This window comes from Heptranchias perlo, chromosome 2 (genome assembly GCF_035084215.1).
Source record: "Heptranchias perlo isolate sHepPer1 chromosome 2, sHepPer1.hap1, whole genome shotgun sequence".
Taxonomy (NCBI): domain Eukaryota; kingdom Metazoa; phylum Chordata; class Chondrichthyes; order Hexanchiformes; family Hexanchidae; genus Heptranchias; species Heptranchias perlo.
In genome coordinates this window covers 24,666,860-24,694,785 of record NC_090326.1, presented here as the reverse complement: position 1 = coordinate 24,694,785, position 27,926 = coordinate 24,666,860, and the positions used below count along the sequence as shown (strand labels likewise).

The 27,926-nt window shown below is 41.1% G+C and overlaps 1 protein-coding gene across 1 annotated transcript; it reads right to left on the bottom strand.

The window, feature by feature from the left end:
- Positions 1 to 27,915, bottom strand: rp9 (RP9 pre-mRNA splicing factor). Its single transcript, XM_068001239.1, has 6 exons — positions 27,642 to 27,915; positions 21,094 to 21,124; positions 15,353 to 15,482; positions 14,144 to 14,235; positions 11,261 to 11,322; positions 1 to 830 (listed from the first exon to the last, which is right to left on the bottom strand). Exons 1-6 carry the CDS (start codon positions 27,782 to 27,784, stop codon positions 647 to 649), a joined length of 642 nt encoding a protein of 213 aa, XP_067857340.1. The 5' UTR covers positions 27,785 to 27,915; the 3' UTR covers positions 1 to 646.
- Positions 27,916 to 27,926: the final 11 nt, after the last annotated feature.

Genomic DNA, 27,926 nt, shown 5'->3' with positions numbered 1-27,926 from the left:
TGATTCTTTCGTGTCTTTTTTAATTCATCCGAACAGAATATGCAGAACATTTTTCTCTTATATAAAGGATATGTTACTCTTACCTAGCAATATCATATGATAAGTCTCAACCAGAGGTTCGAACTTGCAAACGAGTTATGGTCAACCTCACATACTTACCATCGGTCACTGTTACCCACAACACCGTTGGTATTTTTGTAATTTTCCTTCTACAAGAAAATAAGACGAAACTGCTTTATGATGTCACTTTGTCATTGTGATTCTATGGCTGTAGGAAAGTGATTTATATTTCCATTGTTGTAAGTTAGGCTTACACTCCTTTTAAGACTATAAGTAGTCTTTCACCAGTCAACACTTTTACAATGAAATGTTCCCACTGAGTCTGGTACTCAATCTAGCAAAATTAGACAGGTGCACAACAGCTGGAAATGTGAATTCAATGTCTGTATACACTCTTATAAAGGGAAGTATGTTAACCTGAACCATCAAGTTCAGATATATTGGGTTTAATTGTTTTCACAGTTATTCCCCACTCTTGTTGAAAATATCCAACTGATACAGATGCTCAAAATAAACTCCTGTTGATGAATATAATGAATATTTATCTCCTTAGGAAAAAACACTCAGAACATTCAAGTCCTTTGTCTTATTCTGAGCTGTCACTTGATCTTCTAGCCATGTGTTTCTTTTTTTTCATCTTCTTCTTCTCTTTCTTTCTCCTCTTCTCTTTCCTCTTTTTCTTTTTTTTGTGCCTTTCTCCAGAATCAGAGGAGCTGGAGCTCTTACTGTCTGACGTGGTGTCCTCTAACAGTTGCTTCAGCTGTTGTATTCTAGGAAGAAAATGTCACATTACACTAATTAAAACAAATAACTGTGCTTACTGATTGACCAGGACTTCAACTGTGACTTTTCTTATTTATCGCCCAGAGAAAATTTAATCAACTTTCAGAAAATGGGACAATTTAAATAACTCTGTACGATAAAGGAGCAAGTAAATGCTTAATTAACAGCATCATCACAGGCTAACTCATAAATCTGCATGTAGATACTAGGACATTACTACTCAGTTGTAAACTACAAACACATGGTAGTTTGTGTGCATCAATTGCACACAAACTGTACTCAGTCACATCTTTATTATAGGTAGCTAAAAATCTCCAGTGGCAAAAACATTTTTCTTGTTCAAATAAAAACTCCATTAAAGTTAATAATGTTCAAACTGTGAAAGATGAACTGTTGGAAGAAGTCACTAAATTTGATCCTTAGAATCATGAAACATAATGGGGATATTAAGACAATGTGATATGAAGGCATCATGGCAGTTCCCTGGGTATCGAGTACATGAGCTGAACGTTAATGGGGTGGAAACCCTTGCAGTTAACAAAGGCTCCTGGCTGATCGGGGGATGCTCCTGATGGCTATGTGTATGCTGTCCATGGCACCCTGCAATTGTGGAAAGCCAGCCAGAGTTGCAAACCCCAATGCTCTCTCTGTCTGACAGTTGTCATCAGTTGGGAAGAAGATATATCGACTCGCCCTGGAAAATAATGCATCGGTCACCTGCCTGATGCATTTGTGGGTGGCTGACTGTGACACACTCGATATATCCCCTGTGGCAGCCTGGAAGGATCCAGAGGCGTAAAAGTTGAGGGGAGTGGTCACTTTAACTGCCACTGGCATGGCATGGCCACCAGGCATAAGGTCTTCCTCGAGGATGCTGCAGAGGTCTGCGACCACCTGTCTTGACAATCGGAGCCTCCTGAAGCACTGCTCCTCAGACAGGTCAAGGAAGCTGAGCCTCTGTCTGTACAACGTGTGAGATGGGTACGGCTTTCTCTATACATGCCCCCTCTGTTGTTGCCTTCCCTGCGGCCCACCTGCAACTGCTTCTTCAGTATGCCCTTGCTGCTGGTGCTCCTCTTCACTCCAATTGAGTGCAGCTATAGCAGCACCCATAATCAGATTCTCGAGTTTTTTTTTAAAACTGGAGTATCAAAAGCACAATCCAAAGCAAACAATGATCACAGAATCGCAGCCCACGCTGAACTGAAAATCTACAAACTCTCCACAGCGGGAGACTTGTCAATCCTGATACTCGCCGCCACTAATATAGCGGCGGCCAGGAACCTTGTGAGATTGCCATTTCTGGTATGTTAACCCGTCACCCGAACCTTTCCTATCCATTTGAGGGGGGGTTTACAATCGAGGCCTTAATGTGTCTATGTCCCTTTGTAACTTCCTGCTCCCATCTACACAACTTACTGTGCCTCCTAGCAGTGCTTCAGTTTCTTCAGGTGCTTGGTAGCCAAGACCGCAGTCCTTAAAGGGACTGCTGAAGGCTGCCACTGGAAAGATAAGATAGAATTTGTTTTCCTTACCTTACTGTGGAGCCGGGAGGAGCAGGAGTGCTCCTAATGGCTCCACATTAAATCCACAGGCCGCTGTCGGCCACCGCTTGTCCCTTCCCGATTGCTCCCCCCCCACTCCGTGGGCTCTCGTTGCTCCTATGACCACGGCCTCTGGGGCCTCGACTGGTGCCTGCAGCTTACCAGTAATAAGCAAACAAGGCCGGCAGGCCAAGTTTCTGCGATCCTGCCACCAGCCTCGTTAGGAACGTGCAGCATGCGCTGCACCGCGATTGCTCCCCAATTCGGTCATGATCCAATTTCTAGGCCCATATCTCATAATAGGTCAAACTATTTTGGTTTCTAGTGAACTCCGATTAATACAAATAGTGCACACGCCCTCTGAAGAAACAATTGCAAACTGTTGAGTAATGCAATAACATGTCAAAGTCACATAGTTGTAACTGAAACTACAGGAGTAATTGCACTGAAACCAATCTGCAGCATGCACAAGATGCTTTGGCGAGGTTTCAGACTGGATCCACCTAAAACAGATTCTGCAAACTACGAATGATAGATCTACGGTAACCTATCCACTCACAGACAGTCCACAGAGTTTATCCAGTCAGTTGCAGTGAAGCGCAAAGGAAAATGGAACTGCTCAGATTAAAGGACTGAAATACTAACAAAATCACTAATATGTATTGAGAAGCTACTCAGCCCAATAATGTAAACAAACTGAATTAAAACACAAAGTTGAGAGTTATTAGTGATACTAATTCTATTTTGATGCCAATTAAGATTTTTCACATCATCAAGCTCGATGACCCCTCCAAGATTTTCCTGAGATACCTTCAGCATCCTCTATATCTAAAATAAAAAGTGTTCAGATAAAACAAGCAGGAAAAAAGGCTGGTTAATCAATTCTTCTTAGTTGAAACTGGACTGGCCAAAATTTGTTTCTTCTATTCATCCTTTACGGCATCGATGATGCTTCATAGAAAAACGGGTTAACCCCGATTCAGAAAACAGCACAAAAGTGGGGGAGGTAAACAATCCTTTGTGACAGTGTTCCTCAATTAAGCTAATGTGTACTGCGTTGCTTCTATAGTTATCTTAAAACATTGTATGTTATAAGATATAAATGCACATTACATCAGCATGGTAACACAGGAATTCACATGCGCTTCTGGTCTAAAGTTGGACATGTGGTTGAGTTCCCAAGCTAATTGTCACTTGCGCTCACGTCACTACTGGACATGAGTTGCTGGATTTTAGTTGGATTGCTACAGGGAGTGCCTTAATGTGGAAAGATGCTGCAGCTCATGGGGGGGGGGCGGGGGGCGGGGGGACAGCAGTCAACTATCCTGTTACAAAGACAGTAAAACTGCTGCTTGTTTTGAAGGGCCTACAGGCCAAATCACCCCACTGTTTTGCCTAAAGGAGACTGCACAGCTCTCATTCAAAGCATGAGAGGAAAATATTTAAGAACAAATCCTGCTGTTTAATAGGAGAGGGATATTATTCTGTGCAAAAATATTTCCAGCATATCGTCAAAAGGTAAACAAAAAAGTTATCGTGAAAATAGTATACAGAACACTGAAAGGTGAAGCGAGCTAACATTACACCAACTGAACTTTTTCTTTATTATCTTTTCCTATTTTGCTCTCTCTTCCTTTGCAATCTGCACTTTGTGGTGTTCAAACACAAGGAGAAAACAAGCACATAGCTAGTAAAAATTGAAACAGTATTTACACCATGTGCAACAAAGTTATGTGCAAGACATGTTTTCCTATTTCATGCAGATGGCACCATAGTTGAGAACAGACAACATGCTGGGGGAAAAATAGAAATCACAGCGATGTCACTGGACAACTCTGGAGTCTTTGCATCATTCATTATGGTCCTATTTAAAATTAAAATTGACAGAAAACATAGCTTGTAATATGGACAGAATATGTGTGCTGTAGCATACAATTTGCATCCCACCCAAGGCACTGAACAAAATTCACCGATGACTGTTGTTCATAAGTCATCAGGTCAGACTACCATTGTGTACAAATCATATCCTGTGGCTCTCAGAATACATACCCTATACATTATAAACTGAAGCAGACAGCAGGATGTGATCAAAAACTGTAATCTAACCTCAGAAGGCAAATGAATTTTACAACCTATTTAAGATTAATTCTCATGGTCCGCTTTCTAACTGCTCCTGAATACCCATTTTTCTCTGAATAATAAAACCGTGGATTAAGCATAGCTGAAAGTACTATTAATTTGAGTGTATAATTACATTTTTAAATAAAGGAAAATCATTATTTTTATATAACAGACATCATACATCACTGGAAGAAAATAATGCAATGAAACAAATCCAAGTATCAAAGCTCTTCAAATTCTGTGGTAACACCACTTTTGCTCAAGTCACATGATTTAATCACAGGACATTTTCACTTTTTACACCCCTAAGAGGGGGGGAAAAAAAACAAGATATTAGGAACATAGGAACAGGAGTAGGCCATTCAGCCCTTCAAGCCTGTTCCGCCATTCATATAGATCATGGCTGATCTGTATCTTAACTCTATTTACCTGCTTTGGCTCTGTAACCCTTAATACCCTTGCCCAACAAAAATATAACAATCTCAGTTCTGAAATGTTCAATTGAGCCCTAGCCTCAATAGCCTATTGGGCAGAGAGTTCCAGATTTCCACTATCCTTTGTGTGAAGAAGTGCTTCCTGACATCACCCCTGAACAGCCTAGCTCTAATTTTAAGGTTATGCCTCCTTGTTCTGGACTCCTCCACCAGAGGAAAATAGTTTCTCTCCATCTACTCTATCAAATCCTTTGAACATCTTAAAACACCTCAATTATCACCCCCTCAATCTTCCATATTCAAGGGAATACAAGCCTAGTCTATGCAACCTGTCCTCATAATTTAATCCTTTTAGTCCAGGTATAAGTCTGGTGAATCTGCACTGCACCCCTTTCAAGGCCAACATATCGATCCTGAGGTGCGGTGCCTAGAACTGAATGCAGTATTCCAGATGGGGTCTAACCAGATCTCTGTACAGCTGTAACATAACTTCCTCCCCTTTGTATTCCAGTCCTTGAGATAAAGGCCAACATTCCATTAGCTTTTAAAATTATTTTTTGTAGCTGTCCACTAGCTTTTAGTGATTTCTCTGCTCATCCATAGTTCCTAGCTTCTCGCCATTTAGAAAATACTCTGATCTATCTTTCTTAGGTCCAAGGTGCATGACCTCACTCTTTCCCCACATTGAACTCCATCGGCCAGTTTTTCTCACGCACCTAATATATCAATGATTCCCTTTGCAGCTTTCTGCTCCCATCTACACTATTTACTGTGCCACTTAACTTAGCGTCGTCAGCAAACTTAGATATAAGGCTCTCTCTTCCTTCATCCCAGTCATTTATAAGTAAGGTAAAAAGCTGTGTATCCCCAGGGAATACCACTGGTCACATCCTGCCAATTTGAGTACATACCCATTATCCCCACTCTCTGTCTCCTACCTCCAAACTAATTCCCTATCCAAGCCAATAGATTGCCTCCAATTCCATGCGTTCTCATTTTTGTTAAGTCTCTTATGTGGAACCTTGTCGAATGCTTTCTGGAAGTCCATATAAGTAACATCCATAAACATTCTCTTATCTACCACGTTTGTTACCTCCTCAAAAAACTCAACTAGGTTCGTTAGACATGATTTACCTGTTACAAATCCATGCTGGCTCTCTCTGATCTGAGGGAGATAGAAGAGCAAATATGTAGGTAAATTTCTGAAGTGCAAAAACAATAGGGCAGTAGTAGTAGGGGATTTCAACTACCCTAATATTAACTGGGATACAATCATGTGCAAAAGGAATAGAGGGTGCAGAATTCTTAAATTGCATTCAGGAAAACTTATTTTAGCCAGTACTTAGCAAGCCCAACAAGGTGGGGGTGTGGGCAGTAGTTCTGGATTTAGTTTTAGGGAATGAAGCTGGGCAGGTGGAAGGAGTATTAGTGGGAGAGCATTTTGGTGGTAGTGATCATAATTCAGTTAGATTTAGCATAGTTATGGAAAAGGACAGAGATAGAACTGGAGTAAAAGTTCTAAATTGGGGAAAGGCAAATTTTACGAAGCTGAGAAGTGATTTAGCAAAAGTGGACTGAAAACAGCTACTTGAAGGTAAATCAGCACAGAGCAGTAGGAGGCATTCAGGGGGGAGATTCAAGGGGTTCAGAGTAAACATATTTCCACAAAGAAAAAGGGTGGGACTGCCAAATCTAGAGCCCCGTGGATGACAAGGAGCATGCAGGGTAAGATAAGACAAAAAAGGGAAGCTTATGTCAGACATCAAGAGCTCAATACTGCAGAAAGCCTAGAGGAGTATAGAAAGTGCAGGGGTGAAATGAAAAAGGAAATTAGGAAAGTAAAGAGAGGGCATGAAAAAAATACTGGCGAGTAAAATTAAGGAAAACCCAAAAATGTTTTATAAATACATAAAGAGCAAGAGGATAACTAAGGAAAGGGTAGGGCCTATTAGAGACCAAAAAGGTAACCTATATGTGGAAGCAGAAGATGTAGTATGGTTCTTAAAAAGAGGGATAACGCAGAGATTGTAGTTAAGGAGGAGGTGTGTGAAATATTGGATGGGATAAAAATAGTGAGAGAGGAAGTATTAAGAGGTTTAGCATCTTTGAAAGTAGATAAATCGCCAGTGTTGGACTGGAAAAATAGGCTCCTCACCTAACCTGATATATAAATATATAATATATATATATATATTAATTAAAGAATGATTAGCCACTCCTATCCTCACATACATAAGGAGTTAAATCGCACATGTAGCATTTAGGTAGCAGCAAAGCATGATGGGATACTTGACCATTATGGTAGCAGTTCATAACTCACACTGTCAAAGCTGACAAAGGCAGGTTTGTTGGATTTATGGCCACCACCTCGCTTATCTCCAGAACACATTAAGGAATGTTTATCGAAGGCCAAGGCTGACATTGTTTATCCTAACCAGCTTACTTCGGATGATTAAGGGAGGAGCAGTGGATATCTCCAAGGTCACCCCAGCACAAAAGGGAGTAAGGGTTGAGTTGATCAGGACTTTGTGAAGACCCCCGTGCAGTCTCAATGTCTGGGACTTATGTGTTTACTGATAAGGGTCCTCCTCAGGAATGAGAGATGTTTAATGTCATGGGACGACCCAAGGTAGCCCCTGACAAGTGAGTGGCAGACTATACCACCCAATGAAACCCACTGTAGTTACGTAAACATCTACCCTCACCTTTCACAGCAGGTGGGTGTTGCTTATTCAAAGGTATAAACATGCTTGTAGTGCTGATGTTCCTTGGAGAGTTAGGTGCGAGCTCGAGGAAGCTTACCACTCTCCCTTTGTGCACAAAGCTTTCTAATAAACTTTAACTTGGTCAGCAGTTCCGTCTCTGTCTGGTTTGCTCCAAAAATTCGAGTCTAACACCAGGCCCAGATGAAATGTATCCCAGGCTATTAAGAGAAGCAAGGGAGGAAATAGCGGAGGCTCTGACTATCATTTTCAAATCCTCCCTGGCTATAGGCGTGGTGCCGGAGGATTGGAGGACTGCTAACATTGTACCATTGTTTAAAAAGGGAGAAAGGGATACACTGAGTTATTATAGGCCAGGTCAGTCTAACCTCAGTGGTTGGCAAGTTATTGGAATTGATTCTGAGGGACAGTTTAAATCGTCATTTAGAAAGGCACGGGTTAAACAAGGACAGTCAGCATGGATTTGTTAAGAGAAGGTCGTGTCTGACTAACTTGATTGAATTTTTTGAGGAGGTAACAAGGAGGGTCGATGAGGGTAACTCATTTGATGTACTGTAATTGGATTTTAGCATGGCTTTTGACAAGGTCCCACATGGCAGACTGGTCAAAAAAGTAAAAGCCCATGGGCTCCAAGGGAAAGTGGCGAGTTGGATCCAAAATTGGCTCAGTGGCAGGAAGCAAAGGGTAATGGTTGACGGGTGTTTTTGTGACTGGAAGGCTATTTCCAGTGGGGTCCCGCAAGGCTCAGTACTGGGTCCTTTGTTTTTTGTCCTATATATTAATGATTTGGACTTCAACGTGGGGGGCTTGATCAAGAAGTTTGCAGATGATACAAAAATTGGCCATGTGGTTGATAGTGAGGAGGAAAGCTGCAGATTGCAGCAAGATATCAATGGACTGGTCAAGTGGCAAATGGAATTCAATCCAGAGAAGTGTCAGGTAATGCATTTGGGGAGGTCAAACAAGGCAAAGGAATACACAATAAATGGGAGGATACTGAGAGGTGTAGAGGAATAAAGAGACCTTGGAGTGCATGTCCACAGATCCATGAAGGTAGCAGGACAGGTAGATAAGGTGGTTAAAAAGGCATACGGGATACTTTCCTTTATTAGCCGAGGCATAGAATATAAGAGCAGAGAGGTTATGCTACAACTGTACAAAACATTGGTTCGGCCACAGCTTGATTACTGCGTACAGCTCCGGTCACCACATTACAGGAAAGATGTGATTGCACTAGAAAGGGTGCAGAGGAGATTCACGAGGATGTTGCCAGGGCTGGAGAATTTTAGCTACGAGAAAAGATTGGATAGGCTGGAGTTGTTTTCTTTGGAACAAAGGAGGCTGAGGGTAGATTTAGTTGAGGTATATAAAATTATGATGGGCTAGACAGATGTGATAGGGAGGACCTATTTCCCTTAGCAGAGGGGTCAGTGACTAGGCGGCATAGATTTAAAGTAATTGGTAGAAGGATTAGAGGGGAGCTGAGGAAAAATGTTTTCACCCAGAGGGTGGTGGGGGTCTGGAACTCACTGCCTGAAAGGGTGGTAGAGGCAGAAACCCTCAACTCATTTAAAAAGTACTTGGATGTGCACTTGAAGTGTCGTAGCCTGCAGAACATGTGCTGAAAAGTGGGATTAAGCTGGATAGCTCTTTTTCAGCCGGCACAAACACGATGGGCCAAATGGCCTCCTTCTGTGCCGTAACTTTCTATGATCAGCTCATATTTGTGCAAATGCTCACTCAGTCCCTAATAACAGATTCTAGTAACTTCCCCACATTAGACTAATAGACCTACAATTTCCTAGTTTCTCTCTCCTACCCTTCTTCAATAATGGAACGACATTGGCAGTTTTCCAATCCAAGGGGACAATTCTTGAATCAGACTTTTGGAAGATCATGACCAACACATCAACAATTCCTCTTCTGCTTCTTTTAATACTCTGGTATTTGTCCATTACCATTTTTAAAAAAAACTTATATTGACTCTAGTTAGGTCTTCCCCTTGTTTTATTTTTCCTTGTATCTCAGGTACTTTATCCTCATCCTCTACTGTGAAGACCAATACAAAGTAGTTCTTTAGTAAGTCTGTCATTTCCTGATTTCCAATTACAGGATCACCTGCGTCTGTCATTAAGGTGCCCACATTACTCTTAGTCACCCTCTTTCTCTTAATATATTTGTAAAAACCTTTAGCGGTGCCCTTAATATCTCTGGCAAGCTTTCTCTCTTATTCCCTTTTTGCGGCTCTTACCACTTTCTTTGTATCCCTTTGCTGCTCTTTTTATCTCTCCCAATCCACGGGATCTCTAGTTTCTTTGCCTTCGTATAAGCCTTTTCTTTTAGTTTCATACTATCTCTCACTTCCCTTGTTGACCAAGATTATTTAATTACACATGTAGAGCTCTTGTATTCTACCAAATACTTTTTTTGAACACCTTCCACTGTTGATCCGTAGTTTTATCTCTTAATAGTTCTGCCCAGTCCATTGTGGTCAATTCTCACCTCATCCCTACCTAAATCCAGAACTTTGCTTCGTGACTCACACTTTTCCCTCTCGTACCTAATATCGAATTCTATAATATGGTTATTGTTAGCTAGGTGCTGCCTTACCGTTAGATTATTGACTAATTCAGGCTCATTACTAAATCTAAGTTGGCATGTTCTCTTGTTGGTTCAAGGACATATTGTTGCAGAAAACAGTCCTGAATACACTCAAGAAGTTTGCTGCCTTTGGAGCTTGAGCTGCTCTGCTTCCCCCAGTCTGTGTGAAAATTAAAGACTCCCATTATAAATATGCTTTTTCCTTTGCAACAAGCTTCTCTGATCTCTGCACTCATGTATCCCGCTACTTTATCACTGTTAGCTGGAGATCTATAATCAACTCCCACCAAAGTCTTGCAAGCTTTTCGATTCCTCAATATACCCATAGTGTTTCTACTGCCGGCTCACTTTTACTGATATCCCCTCTTTCCATTACTTTAATAGTATCCCTTGTTAATATTGCAACTACTCCTCCTTTTCCAATCTCTCTCTCCCTTCTGAAGACCTTATAACTCGGAATATTTATCTCCCAGTCATGCCCAGCTTGTAGCCAGGTCTCAGTGATGGCCACTACATCATACCCTTTAAGCTGAATTTGCACTTCTAATTCACTTGTTTTATGTCTTATGCTACATGCATTTGTGTATAGAACTTTTAATTGGGCAATCGACCCTGCCCTGCCACCCTGATGATGTTTTTAAAACACAAATTTTAACTTATCACATTCCTTGTTTTTTTTAAAAATCACTTCTGTTGTATTTTTCTCAGTTATTTTGTTATTTCCTACTTTTTTTCTGAACTGTAAGAATGTATACTACCTTTAACACGGTTGATGATTTCGCTCTTATCTCTAAAATCTTTAAGCTGTTTTTATTTCTGCCTGAGCCCTCCCTCCACTTTATTCGTATAATATTGCAATTAAGATGACACTAGCAAGAAGCTTGGTCTTCAATCCCACAGGTTATGATGTCAACACAACCACACAACCTAGTAATGCACTGCACGCTGTGTTTGATCCTATATGTAGCAGTCTATCACTAAAGGCTATGCTTACCTGGTTTCCTTTTCATGCCGTTTATTTTCTCTGATTACATCATACATGGGATCCTCATGTGCCTGGTAAAGGAATGCACCATGTTAGCTAATTGTCTGTAGTAAGCACAAATTTCTATATGCTAAATGTCACTTTAAAAAATAATCAACTTTCAAGTACCTGGTATTAAGCTTAAAATTGTCAAAAGCCGAGACAGTTAAGTTAGACCGTTATTTTGAACAAACATTTACTAATCGGCTGATTTTTTTTTCCCCTAGAATTTGATTTTTATTTATATAATGCTTTATCACATTTCAGAAATTGCTTCATTTGTTATGCAGGCAAGTAGAGCAGCTATTTTGTGTACAGTTAGATCCCACTAACAGTACTGAGATGAGTAATTAGGTAATCTGTTTATGTTGATTGAGGGAGGAATGTTAGCCAGGAATTTGGGAGAACTTCCAGCCCTTCTTGAATGGTGCCACCGGATCTTTAACGTCCACCTGAACCAAAACAGGATCTCTGTTTAATATCTCGGTCAATGGATAATTTCTCCAACAATGCAGCACTTTCTCAGTGTTACTTGGAGCTATTATGGCAAGAGTACTTGTTCTACTACCATAAAGGAAAATTGTGGGGGCAGGAAGGAAACAATGGAAGTGTGTACGTTTCTGTGAGTCACGTTACTACCTGCCCAAACTATCTCCAATTCAATTAAATTATGTTCATTTTCATCAATATAATCACCAGGAATTACATAAAAGAGTACTAGATTACCCACTTGAATCAAACAACTTTTAGTGCATTGTTCTTACGATGCTAGTTTGTCTTCCCCTTTAAAGGTGAATTACCTTCATGCAATCAAATTGCAGCGAGAGGAAATCAACATAATTTTTGGCTATTATCAGAAAAATATTTTAACCAAAAAAACAAGGGTTACTTAGGATATAGATTAGCCATTTTAATTGTGAACTTGAGCTTACTAAGATAAATCTTCTAGAGAAAATGTTATTCATGAAATGGGTCAGAAGTGTCACTCCCAGTCACTCAATGTATATAATGCCTGTGGTGATGCATAAATTTTCTGATCCTAAAGACAATAGAAGCATCACGTTACAGATTGCATGCCACTAAAAGCTGTGAACTAAAAATGTGAGCAACAATCTCAAAAATCACCAAAAAATTTTGATGAAGGGTGTAAACATTCTTCAAAACATCACCCTACTTTGGTCTTTAGATATGCAAGTATCAATACATAAGGTTGTCTGATTTCAGGCTGACAGTGATTAATGTGGCTAAAGTTATGCTATAACAAAAATAGAAAGTGCTGGAAATACAGTATCTGTACAGAAAAAAAGACACTTTAATGTTTTGGGTGTAAATCCTTTGGTAGGACTGGAAGATGAGCGAGCCCCTGACTGGGGCTTAACAAAACAGAACTGGGGTGCCCCCAACTGTGCACCATGTGCCAGGGGTGTCAGTGTTGGTACCCTTCCTGCACATAAATTAGAAGCAGCTTGAGTATATATCTCATGACTTGACTGCCCCACATAGATGTTTTCATTCTCTTTTGTTCTTTAATACCTTTTCATTGCCTTGCTAAGATGATTTTTGTATACCAACTACCAGTTTTCATCTCTTTCCGGCTTGTCAAAAAAAAAACTGTTTTCTGGCCAGCCTCCGCTCTATGACAGAAGTCATAACTCGATTCATAATTCCCAGCCTTTATTCCCCTCCACCCCTTTGATTTGCTGAGCCTGATTTAGTGGTTCTCTTATCTTTCAGTTTACAATTCTGAAGGGTTTACAGACAAGACAAGATTTTAACCTTCTTCTTAGAGATGCTGATGGATCTGCTGTGTATTTCTAGCATATGGTGTTTTTATTTCTGATTTCCAGCATTAGCAGTTTCTTTCTTTTTATCTGCAATCTCATCCTTCCTTGATTTTGGTAACCATGTTCATAATCTGTAAATATTACACATATGTACTTCTGCTTGTAAAATATAAAAAAGTAGTCTGGTTGAAAAAACATACTTATGTCACTGAAAACTTAAAATGGTCTTAAATTATTGTGAAGCATGGATCTTTGTACTTATATTTATATATTGATAGCATGACAACTTAAATTCTTTGACTGGCACATGTATATCTTTGCACATTAAAAGACCTTGTATCGCACCTTTCACATTCTCAGGACGTACTGAAGTGCTTCACCGGCAATTCATTATTTTTGAAGTGTAGTCACTTTTTAGGTAGGCAAACACAGCAGCTAATTTGTGCACAATAAGATCCCACAAACAGCAAATTAGATAACTGACCAATTAACCTGATTTTGGTAGCAATAGTTCAGGGATGAAAGTTGGCCAGGACACCAGGAGAACTCCACTGCTCTTCTTTGAATAGTGTCATGGGATGTTCCATCTGAACTGCAAATGAGGCCTCAGTTTAACATCTCATCTGAAACACAGCACCTGTGACAATGCAGCACTCCCTCAGGATTGCACTGAAGTGTCAGCCTAGCTTATGTGCTCAAGTCCTGAAGTGGAGCTTGAACTCGCAATCTTCTGACTCAGAAAGAGTGCTACTACTGAGCCAAACTCACACTTAATAAATTTCTTTCTTCAATTACTGTAGGCCTGCATTATTTTACTTACAAAGCTAGATTAATGACATTTATGCAACTAAACTAAGACAAGTCTGACCTCAGTTTAGAAGTCATGTTACAAATATGACCAATACCAAGTAATGCTACAAAAACACTGTTATTGATGAATGGCTACAGGAAAAGTTAGTTCTAAAGGAATAGATTTCAAAAACACCAACCTAAAGTGCTGACAAAGAGAAACTCATAACTACTGCAAGCTTTCAAAAGCAAAGAGAGAATGAAATCTGTTCTGACTTACTACTCTGAACTGTTCCAATTTCTGATTTCCACTGATGAAGAAGGGACATTCTCTATCCCCAGTTCTGTGTCCAAAATTTTTGCATCTCCAGCCTGGAAACAACAGTCCAAAATAGTACAAATAACTATCAATTGCAGTTCTCCCTGGCTAACCTTTGAAAATTGCCAAATGCTTATCAATGGAGGCATTTTTAAACTTAGAACTGTGGCTTGAATAAGGGGGCTGGTTTTGAGCTGCTAACATAATATAAAATTTTAAACAAACACAGTAATTTAGTTCATTATATCCTAATGACTCAAATCAAATAATTGGTTTAAAAGTTACATTCCTATAAAGTTCACTGAGACAGATTCTGGAATTATCAGAACTGCAAACTCTTCATCCTTTCATCCTCCAATTCATTTTACCATTCTTCATCCCTTCCCCCTCCAATTTACACTAGCACTCCTCTATCCATCCCTGCCAGTTCGTGCTAGCTGTCTCTGCTCCATCTATTTTACTTTGTGCCCGATGAGGTTTATTTTGAAGAATGTTATGGAACACCCATTGCACAGATGCACCATTCCCATTTCTCACACCAGCCATATTTGTAGTGTCTCAAGTTTCCTAGTTTGTGCTGAATTATTTGTGGCTTTGTACTACCGACATATATGCATTAAGAACTGGACTAATGCTCACTTCATGCACGATCCTTAGACAACAGAAGGTGGAAACTTTTGTCTCAATGTGCTAGATTAAACCCCATGTAAAAATTATGAATAAACAGTGCCCTATTTCTCAACCACTCAATCCTCTTCTATGACTCCTTTAGATTCTTTCACCCCAAAAAAGCCAACTCTTAATTCCTTTTTGTTCACAAATTTTCCCTTTAGCCATTCTATGAAGATACCTATTTTCTTCTGTCATATGTAATATAGCTGAAGACTTGGCACATGCCCGGTCTCCTTTTCTGTCATAAAGTTAAAAAAAAAATCAATGACTTCTTCAAATTCCATTGGTAAAGTTCACAGCCCCAGAAAATAATTTGGAAGTTACAAAATTAGAAAAGGTAACGCTATGTAAAAAAACACAATTTTGAAATGAATCATCTACTTCAGCACTTTTTCTGCATTTGGGATCTCACTAGTACAGTTTTATTTAATATTGAGTTAATAATTTATTCACTTCACTTAAACAGTGTATCAATAATATCAACAAGATTTTGCTTACACTGCATGACTTTCACTTCTTTGCCCAATGGCATCCAGAGTCCTTTGGTAGGAGCATGTGCCAGGAAATCTCTTGCTCCTTCATTGCCTGGCAGGTCTGGGATACAGTCTTCAGGCTTGTCATCATCTTCCTGAACGCACAGAAGTCATTTTACAGGCCTTATAAATGCTGCCCTTGGCTTTAGTATTTAACATTATTCAGAAGAATCGTTAAGACTCAAAATTCTTGGAACTGATTCAGTTTAATTTACAGAATTCAGAACTAATGGGGTGAAGTTCCTTTTTTTTTAAAAAAAATGAAAACTAGGTAATGACTGCTTTTCTCCACAATCAATGGCTCCCTAACAAAATCACACTCAGAAACCATGTATTTTAAAGTCACACACTCTTGTAGTTTCGTTAGTGGGTTGCCAATAAAGGAGAAAAACATGCATTCTCCTGTTTTTTGTCAAGAGGAGCTTCACTCCCTAAGCGTTTTAACTGCTGTGTCATATATATATTCAGAAATGTACAGGTCCTGGTTCACGACCTTGGTCAGGCCTCAGTTGGAATCGTGTGTCCAGTTTTGGTCTCCTCACGTGGGTGATTTTGAGGCTTTGGAAAGGGTAAAGAGGAGAGCCACTCGACTAATTCCCAGTTTAAAGCATCTTAGTTACCAAGATAGGCTAAAAAAGCCAGGACTCTATGCTTTAGAGCAGTGTAGACATAAGGGTGATCTGATCGAGATTAATAAGACGACGAAGGGAATAGATTGTGTCCAAGTTGACAATTTGTTCCAACTAAATAGGTTAGGAAGAACCGGGGGGGTCACAATTTTAAGTCGTATAAGGCCAGATCTAGGTTAGACGCAGGAGGTGGTTCTTTTCCCAGAGAATAGTGGACCTGTGGAACAGGCTGCTGGCTCCTGTGGTGGACACCAATTCGCTGAATTCCTTCAAGTGAGAACTGGATTTGTTTCTGGCTGGTGCGGAGATCGCCTCGTACAAAAGATAGGTACTGTATAGAATTGTCAAGGTGAGAGTGATCTCCTGGACTAGTTTCAATCGCCTTAGGGGTGGGGGTGGGGGTGGGGGGAAAAAAAAAATTCGGAGAGGAATTTCCCAGATTTCCTCCCCCATATTGGCCTAGGTTTTTAATCTGGTTTTTCGCCTCTCCAGATCACATGGTTTTGGGTGGGGTGGGAAGTGTTAATATTGTGATACACAAGGTATCACAATTGTGTGGGACAGGGTCAACTTTTCCCTCTTTGATTTTCCATCCTTCCATACCTTTCTTGAAGGCAGTGAGTCATGCTGGATTATAGTTCCATGGATATCGGAATCCCTCTGCTACCTTACCCCAGTGACTACTCTTCAGCCAAGGGCTTAGACAGTCATTATCCGTGAGCTATTTGACCGTGGAGGCTAGTCATAGCTGAATCCTATTCTCTCTTCACCCGACATCCACATGTGCTTACTTCCTGCAGGAATCAGTAGATAGGCTAGGAACGGGGACTGTTTCTTCCCCACCCCGCAAAGCCCATGGAGACCAAAGTTAATTGTAAAGCTCCCACTGCTGCCCCAGATCCTCATTTTAATTACTTGCTAAAATTCTGTCTCGATGTAACTTTTTAAGTAATTTCACTCACTTGAAAGAGAAATATATTCTATTCTACTGAATTGCCACATAAACTTAAATGTTATGAAGAGACATACTTGTACAATTAACAGCACCTCATCGTGATAGCTTTCTTCCTAAGTTTTGCGCTCAAACTGCTGGTCACAGGCACACTGGAAGTAGATCATTCATGCAGACTCCCCTCTCTGATGAAAAGTGAGGGCTGTGGGCAGCGCTCCCAATTCATGACATCACTGGAGAGGAACTTTGTGCCATCACTGAAGAGATAGCTGTAACCAGACATTTTAAAGTATAAAACCTTGGAAGAAAAGGGGTAAGCAAAGTAACAATAAGCATCACTTTGTAACATCTAGGATTATGTTGCAATTCAGATGAGCACACCTCCACTTTAAGTCATGTGGTATTTCACAGAACTATGATTGAATTGTACAGTAAAAGTGATGCCCATCACAATTAGCTTTGTCACAGATTGATATTATGCCAGTTACTTCAAATTTATAATAGTGCACAAATATTTACCCATGTTTATTGGATATGGGATTGTATTTTAACATTAAAGCTAGATATGAAACTAAATACTACTCTTATAAAAAGCATTCAGTAAACATTGCTTAATAAATACCAATTCAATTCAGAAAGCTATCTTGGTACAGTTTGTTATGGAACAAATTCTAGCATATTAAAATGCATGCAACTGTGATACCAAAACACAACAGTACAGAGCTGTGAAATTAGATCATTTTGTTTTTGTAACTTTTCAAATTTGCTTTTAAAAAAGATTTAACAAAAATCTTGAGTTGAAAGTAACCAAAGTAAGTACATTCAGGATCCTTACAACTGTCAGAGAGAGTAGTCTTTCATCTCAACAGTCTGAGCTGCATTCAAATCCAATTCTTTCACATGACAACAAAATCTGTACTATTGGAAGACTATTATACTGAGAGGATACCACTTTAAAGCAAACATTTTAAAAACTGCTAACGTAACTGGTGATACTGAATGTCTCAAGAAATGTTACTAATGAATTCCTGTAAACATGACAGTTTCAATTAATCAGTAATGACTAAACTGTTTTCACTAAACACTGTTCACAAGAATAGTATTTAGTCCTGTGTGCAGATATCACAATACCAACTACAAATCAGCGTCCAATCACATCCAATCAAGTTTCCAGCCTCAATTTGAATCTTCCTACTCCCCCCCCCCGCCCCCAATTCATTTTGCACCCAAATGTTGGCATAGTATGATTTTTTTTGTTAGCTGTAATCCTAGGCCTTGAGAGCTGTATCAAGTACCAGCAAGCTATAAGGTTGTAAGGAGAGTTGAAAGAAACAAATAAAGGCAAAGAGAAAATAGAGAAAAGGAGAGAGAGAGAGAGAGAGAGAAAAGAGGAGAGAGAGAGAGAGAGAAAAGAGGAGAGAGAGAGAGAGAGAAAAGAGGAGAGAGAGAGAGAGAGAAAAGAGGAGAGAGAGAGAGAGAGAAAAGAGGAGAGAGAGAGAGAGAAAAAAGAGGAGAGAGAGAGAGAGAGAAAAGGAGAGAGAGAGAGAGAGAGAGAGAGAGAAAGAGGAGAGAGAGAGAGAGAGAAGAGGAGAGAGAGAGAGAGAGAGAAAAGAGGAGAGAGAGAGAAAAGAGGAGAGAGAGAGAAAAGAGGAGAGAGAGAGAAAAGAGGAGAGAGAGAGAAAAGAGGAGAGAGAGAGAGAAGAGGAGAGAGAGAGAAAAGAGGAGAGAGAGAGAAAAGAGGAGAGAGAAAAGAGGAGAGAGAGAAAAGAGGAGAGAGAAAAGAGAGAGAAAAGAGAGAGAAAAGAGGAGAGAAAAGAGGAGAGAGAAAAGAGGAGAGAGAGAAAAGAGGAGAGAGAGAAAAGAGGAGAGAGAGAAAAGAGGAGAGAGAGAAAAGAGGAGAGAGAGAAAAGAGGAGAGAGAGAAAAGAGGAGAGAGAAAAGAGGAGAGAGAGAAAAGAGGAGAGAGAGAAAAGAGGAGAGAGAGAGAAAAGAGGAGAGAGAAAAGAGGAGAGAGAAAAGAGGAGAGAGAGAAAAGAGGAGAGAGAGAAAAGAGGAGAGAGAGAAAAGAGGAGAGAAAAGAGGAGAGAGAGAAAAGAGGAGAGAGAGAAAAGAGGAGAGAGAGAAAAGAGGAGAGAGAGAAAAGAGAGAAGAGAGAAAAGAGAGAAAAGAGAGAGAGAAAAGAAAGAGAGAAAAGAGGAGAAAGAGGAGAGAGAAAAGAGGAGAGAGAGAAAAGAGGAGAGAAAAGAGGAGAGAGAGAAAAGAGAGAGAGAAAAGAGGAGAGAGAGAAAAGAGGAGAGAGAAAAGAGGAGAGAGAGAAAAGAGGAGAGAGAGAAGAGGAGAGAGAGAAGAGGAGAGAGAGAAAAGAGGAGAGAGAGAAAAGAGGAGAGAGAGAAAAGAGGAGAGAGAAAAGAGAGAGAGAAAAGAGGAGAGAGAGAAAAGAGGAGAGAGAGAAAAGAGGAGAGAGAGAAAAGAGGAGAGAGAGAAAAGAGGAGAGAGAGAAAAGAGGAGAGAGAGAGAGAAAAGAGGAGAGAGAGAGAGAAAAGAGGAGAGAGAGCGAGAAAAGAGGAGAGAGAGCGAGAAAAGAGGAGAGAGAGCGAGAAAAGAGGAGAGAGAGCGAGAAAAGAGGAGAGAGAGAGAAAAGAGGAGAGAGAGAAAAGAGGAGAGAGAGAGAAAAGAGGAGAGAGAGAGAAAAGAGGAGAGAGAGAGAAAAGAGAGAGAGAGAGAGAGAAAAGAGAGAGAGAGAGAAAAGAGAGAGAGAGAGAGAGAGAAAAGAGGAGAGAGAAAAGAGAGAGAGAGAGAGAAGAGAGAGAGAAAAGAGAGAGAGAGAGAAGAGGAGAGAAAAGAGAGAGAAAAGAGAGAGAGAGGAGAGAGAGAGAGAGAAAAGAGGAGAGAGAGAAAAGAGGAGAGAGAGAGAAAAAAAAGGAGAGAGAAAAAAAGAGAAAGAGAGAGAGAAAAGAGGAGAGAGAGAGAGAGAAAAGAGGAGAGAGAGAGAGAGAAAAGAGGAGAGAGAGAGAGAGAGAGAAAAGAGGAGAGAGAGAGAGAGAGAAAAGAGGAGAGAGAGAGAGAGAGAAAAGAGGAGAGAGAGAGAGAGAGAGAAAAGAGGAGAGAGAGAGAGAGAGAGAGAGAAGAGGGGAGCAGCAGCTAAGTTGACTGTGTCTTTCCTCTAGACTGAACACTAATACAGAGGGAACTGCATGAACCAAAGACTGGAACCTATGAGGGCAGAACCAAGATTAGAGTTGGAGAGCCGGTTTGTGTGCAGAAACTGATTACATACACCTCCATGAAGATCGATTTTCTAACAAAGGCAATGGGTAGAGATGAAGAAAATAGTTGGAATAGAAAACTGAGGGGTGAAGATCCTCAATTAACTTTCTTCTGCATATTAGTTGAACACCCAATTCCTCCTTCCATGTTCAGGGAACTAAGGGAATGATGTTGCTTGGGGTCATCAAGGGGCAGAGAAGTGCACTTTTTAAAAAAAAAGTCTTTAAAGCCTTAATTTTCCAATTTATTGGGTTGCATAGGGAGGAGATACAGCTATGTAGGTATAGATTGGAAGCACACTGGCATATTTGTATGTCTAATGTTATATACACTGATTGTATACCAGCCTATGTTGATTTTTATTCTTCAAGTTAGTGGCTCAAACTAAAATAAATATAAGCATATTTATTTTAAAAAATGCATTTCTTGTAGCATTTGTTGTACGACACAGGTTTCTCAGTGGTCAGTCCTGGTTCTAGATAGAACACTATATGGTAATGCTTAGATGCCAATTTAAAGGAGACCAACAATGCATTAAATTGGTGTGCCGCATACAACCGAAGGGAGTTAGGATACTGACTCTTGGCCATTATTCCTTACAAAACATCAATCTCAGTCAGGACATTGGGAGACCAGGTGCTTCAGCAAAAAAAAAAATCAGAACAAGAGTCACCCCACATCAAACTTGCATACTTTGTGGTAACTGATAATAGTACAGAATATGAGGCAAATATCTATCAAACATTTTGGCTAGGGATGGTGATTAGTGCAGGGATGCCAAAAGATAGAAAGAAAATTATCAATGCCTACAAACTTAAAAGAAGCAAAAACAAATGCAACAATTCAATTTACGACTAACCTTTATCATTCCTGGTGGTGGCTTCTCGTAACTTTAAAAAAAAAAATTACAATAATTTAAAGCCTTCACAAACAAGAAATATTAAACAGTAGTTACTTTACATGAGCTTCCTCTCTAATGAATATGGGTGTATTCACATTCTACAAGTTTAATGTTGGTGTGAAGTGGAAACCAATGCAAAAAAACCTGTAATATAAATTGGATGCCAAAGCACAAACTGACTCCCAAATGAAGTGGAGTGAGAGTATCTCCTCCAGAAAGATTGAACTAGACTAATACTAATTTTAAGTTGCGTTATCTCATTAAATTCATCGGTGTGTTCCTTGTACCAAGGGTTTGGGACACTACAATGACCCAATATTATCGCTACCTTTTCCAAGGTTACCATTGCTGGCTGATGATACATCTGCATTAACCTCGTCAACTTTTTCCATTATTCCCCTTTATAATGGAAACTGCCTTGCAAACTTGTTGCACTGTAATTACAACCTTCTCCCATCCCTCCTGGGAAAAAGTGTTGCAGGGTCACCACTGGAGGAATGGTGTAATTACTGTGACAAATTTACACAGGCAGTTTCCATTATAAATGTGGACATATGAATTTATAATGGAAATAAATATAAAAATAAGGAAAGTGTGTCACTTTAAAATGAGAACTGAATTACATTTGCACATCATTATTCTCTGGCCCTTACCCGTCTTCATCTGAATACTACAATTGGTCTTGACTTTGTGTGCATATATAATATGGAAGAAAAGATCCATGAACATCCACATGCTCAACTATGGCGGAGCCCAGTATGTACGTGCAAGAAGCAGGGCAGAAGTGTTTGCAAATGGCTTCAGTCAAAAGTACCAAGATCCCATTTGGTCCCCTCCCAAAGTCCCAACTATAACAGATGTTGGCATGTAGCCAATTCAGTTCACTCCATATGACAATTCATATGTTCAGCCACTACTTAATAAGCGCAGGAGTCGGCCATTCGGCCCCTCAAGCCTGCTCTGCCATTTGATAAGATCATGGCTGATCTGATTGTGACCTTAACCCTGCTTTCCTGTCTACCTACTATAACCTTTGACTCCCTTGTTAATCAGGAATCTATCTAACTCAGCCTTAAAAATATTCAATGACCCTGCCTCCACCGCTCTCTGGAGAAGGGAGTTCCACAGACTCACCCATTCTCAGAGAAAAAATTTCACCTCATCTCCTTCTTCAATGGGAGACCCCTTATTTTTAAACTGCGGCCCCTAGTTCTAGTCTCTCCCACAAGGGAAAACATTCTCTCAGCATCTACCCCTTCTAGTCCCCTCAGGATCTTAAATGTTTAAATAAGATCACCTTTCATTCTTCTAAACTCCAGTGTATACAGGCCCAACTTGTCCAACCTTTCCTCATAAGATAACCCCCTCATCCCAGGAATCAGTTGAGTGAACCTTCTCTGAACCGCCTCTAAAGCGGTTATGTCCTTTCTTAAATAAGGAGACCAAAACTGCACACAGTATGCTAAATGTCATCTCACCAATGCCCTGTACAACTGTAGCAAAACATCTCTACTTTTATATTCCAGTCCCCTTGCAATAAATGACAACATTCCATTTGCCTTCCTAATCACTTGCTGTACCTGCATACTAACCTTTTGTGATTCATGTGCTAGGACACCCAGATCCCTCTGTACCTCAGAGTTCTGCATTCTCTCTCCATTTAAATACTGCTTTTCTATTCCTCCTGCCAAAATGGACAAGTTCACATCATTCCACATTATACTCCATCTGCCAAATTTTTGCCCACTCACTTAACCTATCTATAGCCCTTTGCAGACTCCTTATGTCCTCTTCACAACTTACTTTCCTATCTACCTTTGTGTCATCAGCAAATTTAGATTTGATATAGATTGTAAATAGTTGAGGCCCAAGCACTGATCCCTGTGGCACTCCATTCGTAATATCTTGCCAACCTGAAAATGACCCATTTATGCCTACTCTGTTTCCTGTTAGCTAACCAATTCTTGATCCATGCTAATATGTTACTCCCTACACCATGAGCTCTTATTTTGTGTAGTAGTCTTTGATGTAGCACCTTGTCAAAAGCCTTCTGGAAATCCAAGTACACCACATCCACAGGATCCCCTTTATCCACGTTGCTTGTTACTTCCTCAAAGAACTCTGATAAATTAGTCAAACACGATTTCCCTTTCACAAAGCTGTGTTGACTCTGCCTGTTGCATTGAGATTTTTTAAGTGCCCTGCTATAACCTCCTTAATAATAGATTCTAGCATTTTCCCCAAACAGAGATGTTAAGCTAACTGGCTTGTAGTTTCCTTCTTTCTGTCTCCTCCTTTCTTGAATAGAGGAGTTACATTTGCTATTTCCAATCTGATGGGACCCTTTCAGAATCTAGGGAATTTTGGAAAATTAATTCCAATGCATCTACTATCTCTGCAGCCACTTCTTTTAAGACCCTAGGATGAAGTCCGTCAGGGCCTGGGGACTTGTCAGCTTTTAGTTCTAATTTTTTTTTCAGAACCCTTTCCCTGGTGATTGTAAATGTTTTAAGTTCCTCCCTCTCTTTCACCTCTTGATTCACAATTATTTCTGCCATGTTATTTGTATCCTCTACAGTGAAGATGGACACAAAATATCTGTTCAATTCATCCACCATTTCCTTATTCTCCATTATTAATTCCCCAGACACTCTCTAGAGGACCAACGCTCACTTTACTTACTCTTTTCCTTTTTAAATACCTGTAGAAACTCTTACTATCCGTTTTTATATTTCTAGCTAGCTTTCTCTCATACTCTAATTTCTCCCTCATTATTCTTTTAGTCTTTGCTGTTTTTTATATTCTGTCCAATCTTCTGACCTGCCACTAATCTTCATGGAATTGTATGCTATTTCTTTCCATTTGATATTATCTTTAACTTCCTTAGTTAACCACGGATGGTACGTACTTCTCTCTCACTGGAACGTATCTTTGCTGAGTGTTATGAAATATCTCATTAAATGTCTGCCACTGCATCTCTAATGACTTAACCTAATTTCCCAGTTCACTTTAGCCAGCTCTGTCTTCATGCCCTCATAATTGCCCTTATTTAAGTTTAAAACACTAGTCTTAGACTTATTCTTCTCTCCCTCAAACTGAATGCAAAATTCAATCATATTGTGATCACTACTACATAGAGGCTCCTTCACAATGAAGTCATTAATTAATCCCCTCTCATTACACATTACCAGATATAGAAAAGCCTGCTCTCTGGTTGGCTCTCAAACGTGCTGCTCTAGGAAACTGTCCAGGAAGCACTCTATGAACTCTTCTTCCAGGCTACCTTTGCCAATCAGATTCTTACAATCTATATGTAGATTAAAATCACCCATGATTATCGCTGCTCCTTTCTCACAAGCCCCCATTATTTCTTCCTTTATACCGTCCTACAGTGTGATTACTGTTAGGAGGCCTATAAACTACTCCCACAAGTGACTTCTTGCCTTTACTATTTCTTATCTCTACCCAAACTGATTCTACATCTTGGTCTACAACTAATGTCATTTCTCTCTATTATAGTCGTCATCCTTAATTAACAGAGCTACCCCTCCATCTTTTCCTAGCTTCCTGTCCTTCCAAAATGTCAAGTACCCTTGAATATTCAGGTTCCAGCCTTTGTCATCTTGCAGCCATGTCTCTGTAATGGCTATCAGATCATACATATTTATTTCTATTTGAGCTGTCAATTCATCCATTTTGTCACGAATGCTATGTGCATTCAAATACAAAGCCTTTAGTGCTGTCTTTTTACTATTTTTGCAACCTCTAGCTTTATCTGCTGGCGCATTCTTAAGTTTGTATGCTCTGTCCCTTCCTGCCACTCTCTGATTATCATTTCCCTGATTGCTACCTTGCTCTCTTGCCTTGTCTTCTTTCTTTAATTTATCACATCTTCCTTTACTTGATTCCTCGCCCCCACTATTTAGTTTAAAGCCCTCTCTACCGCCCTAATTATACGATTCGCCAGAACACTGACCCCAGCACGGTTCAGATGAAGGCCGTCCCAATGGTACAGCTCCCACTTTCCTCAGTACTGGTGCCAGTGCCAGAGTAGTGGCTGAATGCACTGGATACAGTGAAAGCTGTGATCCCTGACAAAATCTCAGCTGTAGTATCGAAGACCTGTGCATTAGAACGAGCCGCCCCCTTGCCAAGCTATTCCAGTGCACCTATGATACTGGTATCAATCCGACAATGTGGAAAATTGGCCAGGTATGTCCCAACCACAAAAAGCAGGACAAATCTAGCCTAGCCAATTACTGTCCTATTAACCTTCTAATTATTAGCAAAGTGTTGGAATGAATCAGCAACATGCCATTAAGCAACACTTACTCACCAACGCTCAGTTTGGGTTTCATCAGACCTTATCACAGCCTTAATCCAAACATGGACACAAGAGCTGATTGCCACAAGAAAGGCAAGAGTGGCTGCCCTAAAGATCAAGGCAGCATTTGACTGCATATGGCTTCAAGGAGCTCTAGCAAAACAGAGGTCACTGGGCATGAAGGGGAAAACCCTCAAGTGGCTGGAGTCATACCTAACATGTCAGAAGATGTTCGTGGTTGTTGGAGGTCAAATAAGCGCAGCTCCAGGACATCGCTGCAGGAGCTTTCCCAGGGAAGTTTCCTCAGCCCAAAAATCTTCAGCTGCATCATCAATGACGTACCTTCCATCATAAGGTCAAGATTGGGCTCTTCGTTGATAATTGTTAAGTGCTCAGCTCCATTCACAACTCCTACAGCAGGACCTGGACAACATCCAGGCTTGAGCTGATAAGTGGCAGGTAATGACCAGCTCCTCTGAACGTAAACATAACTATCCTTGCCAAGTCCCCCAGCATCAAAATCCTGGAGGTGACCACTAACCAGAAGCATTCCCCTCCAAGTCACACACCATCCTGACTTGGAAATATATTGCCATTCCTTTAACGTCACTGGGTCAAAATCCTGGAACTCCCTACCTAACAGCACTGTGGGAGTACCTTCACTCATGGACTGCAGTGGTTCAAGAAAGCGACTCACCACCACCATCTCAGATTGACAATCACAGGCAGCAGAGGCTCTCAGGTTAAGGTTTCCCTGTACGTGGACGATGTCACAGTCTTCTGCTCCGTTCAGTAGTCGGCCACACACTGATGGGCCTGATCCTTTGTCCTCTTCATCAGGTCCATCTGCCTGAAGATGCTGGGATCTGGTTCGGGCGGTGGGGGGGGGGGGCCCTGGCCTGCACGAAGAACGAAAAAAGTGTCCCCAATGCCGCTCAGATCCTGATGGCCACCTTTGTTTGTCGCTGCCTCAGGATGTGTGTAGAGCCCCAGTGTGCAAACAAGTGCTGAGCTTCTACTTGTCCAACACACTGAGAAGACTGGCCACGCTGGCTGAGCAGGTGCAGGGCGTCCCCTCCAGGTGGACCAACCCCCCCACCTCCCCACCTGTCCCTGGTAGAGAAGTTCGGAGGAAGAACCCCTTCAACCACAAGGCAGTCAGACAGCAGTCAATATGAAACATTCTAAGAGTCCTGCAAGGAAATGAGAGGGTGGACTCGATCAGATTCTTCCCCGACCAGACGGTCGATGCCTTTTGGCTGAACGTCTCGTCCCCAAAGCTGACAAACAGGCACCAGGATGTAGCCTGGATGGTAGTAAGAACGGCCCTCCCAGTACGGTCCGTCCAACATGCACGGAATCTCAGCGCCACCGCGTGCTGCCCTCAAGGCTGCGGCGGGGATGAGACTGTTGTCCACCTCCTGACGGGCTGCCCCTTCGCACAGAGGGTGTGGAGAGAGATGTGTTGGTATCTGTCCCAGTACATCCCCCAGGCTGTGCTCTACGGACTGTTCCCTGGGACGCACACCAAGACAGACATCACCTGCGGCTGGAATGCCATCAACTCATTGATGGAGGCCCCTTGTTTCACCAGAAGCCTGCTGGTCTTCCAGCTGAAGGAGTTGTCCACGACTGAGTGTTACCGCCCACCTTGCATTGTACACCACAACTCATAAGAATTACTGCGTTTAAATAGTAATAATGAGTTCGCTTTGTGTACGATCTGTAATGTATTGGTTTGAACTGTACTGGTTTGAAATTGTGATATTTACATTGAACTGTGTGTATCTTTAAATTCTATTAAATAAAGTATATTTTGAAATTAAAAAAGAGACAGGTCTTGCTGATGTGAAGCGGCCTGTGCATGACCAGTCTCAGAGTGTTTGCACAGGCAAATTCAAACAGTTAATTTGTAATTTATCTGGGAGATGGGGAGAGACCAGGACAGCTTTTATGTGTATTCCTTGAAGTTGATACTTCATATTGTAATTCTTCATATATGACCCACAGAGCTCTAGACTCCACAAATAAGCGGCCGGCCGGCCGGGGGCGGGCCAGGTCGGGAAAGGGGGCCCCGGTGGCGGTGGGCGGCAACGACCCTTTGTCTGTACGCGCACGGACCCCGGGGCCCTGTCACCACAGCCCGTGTTTCCCCCCCCCCCCCCCCCTCGCTCATCCTTACAAGGTCTCAACGTGTTTGATTTTCTTCACTTCCTGGTGCAGCCGTTTCTTCTTTTTCCTCTCCGGCTCCTTCTCCTCCGTCGAGTGACGTTTGCGCCGATGGTGCCGGCTTTCGTTGCCAGTAGCTCGGCTGTCCTCTGCCATCTCCCTCTGTCGCGGAGAACCCTAAAAGTTCGCGGTGCAGCGACAGCGACCCCAAGGCCCAATAACACACAGCCGCCAGGCGTCAAAGCTGAAACACAAAGAAACGTCCAGCACCTTCGCTGGGCATGCGCACTGGCCCTAC